Source organism: Triticum urartu, chromosome 5 (genome assembly GCF_003073215.2).
Source record: "Triticum urartu cultivar G1812 chromosome 5, Tu2.1, whole genome shotgun sequence".
Lineage (NCBI taxonomy): Eukaryota > Viridiplantae > Streptophyta > Magnoliopsida > Poales > Poaceae > Triticum > Triticum urartu.
The window spans coordinates 534267910-534272828 of record NC_053026.1 but is presented as its reverse complement, the minus strand read 5'-3'; the positions used below and the strand labels follow the sequence as shown (position 1 = coordinate 534272828).

The 4919-nt window shown below is 50.3% G+C and overlaps 1 protein-coding gene across 1 annotated transcript; it reads right to left on the bottom strand.

Annotated features, from left to right (window-relative positions):
* Positions 1–1173: 1173 nt before the first annotated feature.
* Positions 1174–3569, bottom strand: LOC125510453 (putative UPF0481 protein At3g02645). The gene has a single exon (XM_048675631.1). The coding sequence runs from the start codon at positions 3523–3525 to the stop codon at positions 1801–1803; it is 1725 nt and encodes a 574-aa protein (XP_048531588.1). The 5' UTR covers positions 3526–3569; the 3' UTR covers positions 1174–1800.
* Positions 3570–4919: the final 1350 nt, after the last annotated feature.

Sequence of the window (4919 nt, the reverse complement as noted above, 5' to 3'; positions counted from 1 at the left end):
AAAGGATTGCTCCAGTAGTACCGAGGGAGGCAGTGGTGGCGAGGGAGGCAGGGGCGTCTCCGGTGACGGCGAGGGAGGCAGGGGCATCGTGGGTGGCTCCGGTGGCGTTGATGAGGCCGCGCGGCTCCGGTGGCGTTGGGGGTGGCTCTGGTGGCGTCGACGGCGCGCGGCTCTGGTGGCTACGGGGGCGTCGGCGGCGGCAGGAGACGGCGGCGTAGTGAGGCGACGGCGAATTGGGGACACGGCGGTGAAGTGGGGCGAGGGATTTGGGAGAGAAGTGATGGCCAGAGGGAGGGAAAACCGCTGGTTAAATCAAACATAGCGGTAGCGCGGTACTGAAAACGCGCTATAGCTAAGTTAGCTATAGCGCATTTCACAAAACGCGCTACTGCTAAGCCTTTCTTCTTTTTTCCTTTCTCATTTATTTTCTTTACATTTTATTTTTTCCTTTTTCCTTTTTCCTTTTTCTATTTCTTTCATTTTCATTAATTTTCTATTTGTTTTTTGATTTATTTTCTTTTCGTTAGTAGTAGCGCCTTTCTACGTAAACACGCTGCTACAATAAAATTAGTGGTAGCACGGTTTCTATATGAACACTACTACTATGTGTAGCCTATCGGCTTAGTGGTGAGAACTTTAGTAGTAGCGCATTTAAAGTTAGACACGCTACTGATGTGTTTGTATCTGTAGCGCGTTTATGCTGCACGCGCTACTGCTATTTAGCACGAGCGCCCTTTTTTAACAAGCGCTACTGGTAAAGTTCTGTGTATAAGATTTTCTCTAGTAGTGGGATGTCAGTTATCCCTTCTGGAAGGCAGTGCTATGGAAGAAACCGACATAGGCATATGTGTTACATCCATATCTTGTATTGGCTTGGCCGTAGTTGCTTTTATTGTGTACTTTGCTGATTGTTCTGGTCTCACTGCTTTACATCAACTTTAATAAAAATAGATGTGTGCATCACATTGATACAAATGCCGGAAGTTCCAACCTCCTTTTCAAAAGCGGCTCTAGCGAATAGATTGATTGGTGATACGTGATTTTCGAATAAAAGCTACCCTACTCGGGCCTGTTCTTGTTTTAAAGCTTTGTCACCAGTACACTCGACAAACAACTTGCTTGTCAAATGCTCGATGACACACACTCGGCAAACCCGATACTAGGCATGCAACATTTTTCCTATAATGACTTGCCGAAGACTTTATTTTCCATTTTCACTCAACATTGAAAATGAACAACCACAATAACCAAAGGCCACACGTGCAATTCACCGACCCAAAGAAGAAGATGTTAGAGCGGGCCTAGAGAATACCCTAGATCTCGCCAAAAGGAGCACAAACTCCTCGACTAAACCGGCACTAACCAATCTACGCCAGTTAGTTGGAGCCCTGCCGGTCACCGGAGCCGGAAGAGCAATATCCGCAGCCACGCTGTCCGTTCCATAGAACAACGCCACCGAGACAGACATGCACAAGCAAAACCAGATCCATAGAACCAGATCTGAGGACACACCACCCTCTACACGCCGCCTCTCGGTGACACAAGGAGAGGAGGCGATGATATGATTTAGTCCACGTCAAAGGCAACATCATCGTCTCGCCATCGACGACCAGAGACCAGACCATAAACTTATTCCTACTCCTACCAAGGTCCCCTCCCTCTTGGTTGCCGGATCAACGGACGGAGGGGGCCAGGGCGATGTTCTCGCCGGCAATGAGCAAAAAAAAAAAAAAACCGGGTGCAAACAATCCAACAGCATGATCACTATAGCGTGGTCAAGGAACGCACGCCTGTACCGATCTACTCTGCCGGCGTCGGCGTGACCGTGACTACGACGTCAGTGAACCACCGGGAGCACGTGTAGACGGAGCAGAAGGCCTGCAAGGTGGTGAGCAGCAGCATGCTGATGGTGGCGAGGAAGGTGAGCATCTTCCATGAGCTGAGCACGTACTTACGCATGAACCGCTTCGCCTTGACGCTCCACCGGCGGCCGTAGTAGCGGTTCACGTCGTCGATGACCGCGTCCAGGTCCTGCACCTTGGAGTGCTGCACCGAGCGGCTCATGCCGTTCCACAGCTTGGCGGCCTCGCCGTCGCTCTTCTTCATGCGGTTGATCACCACGCCGCGCTTGCGGAGATGCGTGACGTCGTCGTCGGTGTCGATGATGCCGTTCATCAGCTCCGTGTATCGGGTGAACACCAGCGGGCCCGACGCGGCGGATGACTCGTAGGCGACCAGGTTCCGGAGCACCACCTCCGTGTTGCAGTCGAGGGTCACCGCCGGGAGGTGCAGCGTCGCCGTCTTGCGGTTGAAGGTGATGGTGGACAGGTTGCCGTTGGTCGGCTTAAACCGAACGCCGCTGCTGGCCAGTTCGGTCACCGATGGGATCGCGATCTCCTGGCTCATGTCTGCGTCCGCGTGCATGGACAAGCCTGAGATGCCGGGTATGCCGGCGAGCATCTTCCACGGCGCCTTGGCCGCAAACTCGATCGGCTTCATCACGTGGCCCAGGCGGCCGCCCTTGAGCCTCGACGCCATGCTCAAAATGACGGCGAGCAGTTGCATCACGTACTCGTTGCCGGTGCCGGCGGGAGGGCCTTCGCCTTCTTGTTCTTGGCCGCCATCGCCGTCCGGTCGCTGCTCCTCGATATCATCCTCGACGGGGCCAGACCACGCCGGGGCGGAGTTCTCAGAGGCAGAGGGCTTGGGCCTGGGCACGAGCAGGTGGTACAGCAGCTCGAGCAGGTGCGCGTGCTTGGCGATGTCCCTCTCGATCTGCTTCTCCGGGAAGTTGCCCTCCATCTTGAACGGACAGAGCTCCTTCATGAGGCCCGTCACCATGCAGGTGAGCCGCGCGGTGGACTCGTCGACGGACTGGGAGTGGCACTGCGCCTGGAGGATCTCGCGGAGGAGGAAGAGCGGAATCTGGTTCTCGAGCATGAGCATGTCACGGAGGATGAGGCTGTGAGCGGACTTCCGCCCGGTCCCGCCCAGGTCGATGAGGTGTGCCATCCTCGACGTCCAGTTAGAGACGGCGACCCTCTCGGGCTCGGCGGCGGCGGCGTGGTGGTGGTGGATGGTGAGGAACTCTAGCAGGAAAGCGCCGTCCACGAGCATCATGAGCGAGAGCGTCCCGTCGCGGAAGTCGAGGTAGCGGTGGTAGTGAGCGCGGACCTTGCCCTCGAGGTGCCGGAGCTCGCGCACGAGGTCGTCCAGGCTGCGGCCGGCCGCACGGAGCGCGCGGCGGGCGGCGTCGATCTTGTAGCGCTCCATGTCGTACAGGTGAGGGTGCCAGTGGTGGTAGGGGCCCAGCGCGATGAACTGCGGCGCGTAGGCCTCGGGCTTGTGCACCAGCAGCTGCTTGGGCACGTCGAACACGGACACGGGGATGCCGTCGTCGTCCTCCTCCCCGGAAACCTCCCGGAGGGATTCCCGGATCAGCTCCACCCACCGGGACTCATCCTCAAAGCCGTGCCGGGTGCTGCGGGCCTGCTGTAGTTGCTGATCGGAGGCGGCCATTGCCATTGCTGCTGTTGCTTGCCAATCTGCCCGTCAATGGCAGAGGTACTGCTATATATAGAGAGAGCGTGGCTATAAACGTACCGCATAAACCCTAAGCCCAAGCCCAAACCTAAACCCCGAATGGCCACCACATCTTTATCCTCTCCCACTTCCTCTCGCATCGATGCCCGCGTCTCCGCCGTTGACGTCGCCATCGCCATGTGTTGCGCATGCTCGCAACCCCAAAACCCCGGTGAAGGTCATCGTCTTCTTTGTCCAGGCCCAAACCTGATCATAAATTAACGACTTGTAAAGTTGCAAAGCATTGCTGTATGACAATAGTTCAACTCTTTTTTTATCTATCTATATATACTCTCCGATTTCTATTAAGGAAGCCCAGGTTCTACTACAAAGCGGACATACATCCACACTTTTAACTCCAGCTAGCTATATGTAAGGTGCCTGATTTATAAATTTGGTTAGCCGGTTTTCTCGTTTGTTGATTCTTTTGTCAAGATTCGCGCTATTTCAAGGCTTCTTGGACCGAATTTTTGACTTACCCTGTTTGGAAAAAACATATTTATTAGTAGCTTATATGCCATGGGAAGGTTACAATTTTGAGGATGCAGTACTAATTAGCCAACGTTTGGTATATGAAGATATTTATACCTCTTTTCTCATCTGGAAATATGAAATTCAGCCAGGGCTATCTGCTGAAAAAATCACTAAAGAAATACCACATCAGTCAGTACATTAATCTACCGGGCTTGAAGCCCATTACCCATTGCCTTTTTTTTTCCTGTTTGTATGTGTTTTTACTTATGTTTTCTCATTTCTTTTTAGTCGGGTTTTCTTTTTTCTTATATTGGTATTTTTGGGATGTTGGGTGAGTGTGCATATATACACACAAGTTGTATGCAGTATCTGTGTAAATTACACTAAAGTTTCAAAATTGCACTGTTACATGATTATTCTTTGCATATTACAAAAAAAAGCGCAATTTCAGTACAAAGTAGTGTGCAATTTTTTTCATTTTCATTCTTTCTTGAAGGGTAATATCAATGTCACTAATTCACCTTTTCTTAAATATTTTTGTTATTTTTTTATTTTCACTCATTCTTAAGGGTAATACCAATTCCACTAATTCATTGCTAAAAAGGAAATTTATATTTTGATTAAATTTCACTATTATCTGCTTATTTTTGTATATTATTTCAAAACACAATTTTTGTGTAAATTGTGTGCAAAATATATCAATGTTTTTTATGTTTTTATTTTATTTTTTCTTAAAGGGTAATACCAATGTCACTAGTTCATTCTTCTTACAAAAAAATTGTAATTTTAAATTATTTTAGTTTTTATTTCATTTCTTTTATCATAGGGGTAATACTAATGCCATTAATTGATTACTTCTTAGG

Coding starts and splice junctions, on each gene's coding strand:
- LOC125510453 (XM_048675631.1), bottom strand. CDS start 3,525: ATGGCAATGGCCGCCTCCGATCAGCAACTACAGCAGGCCCGCAGCACC.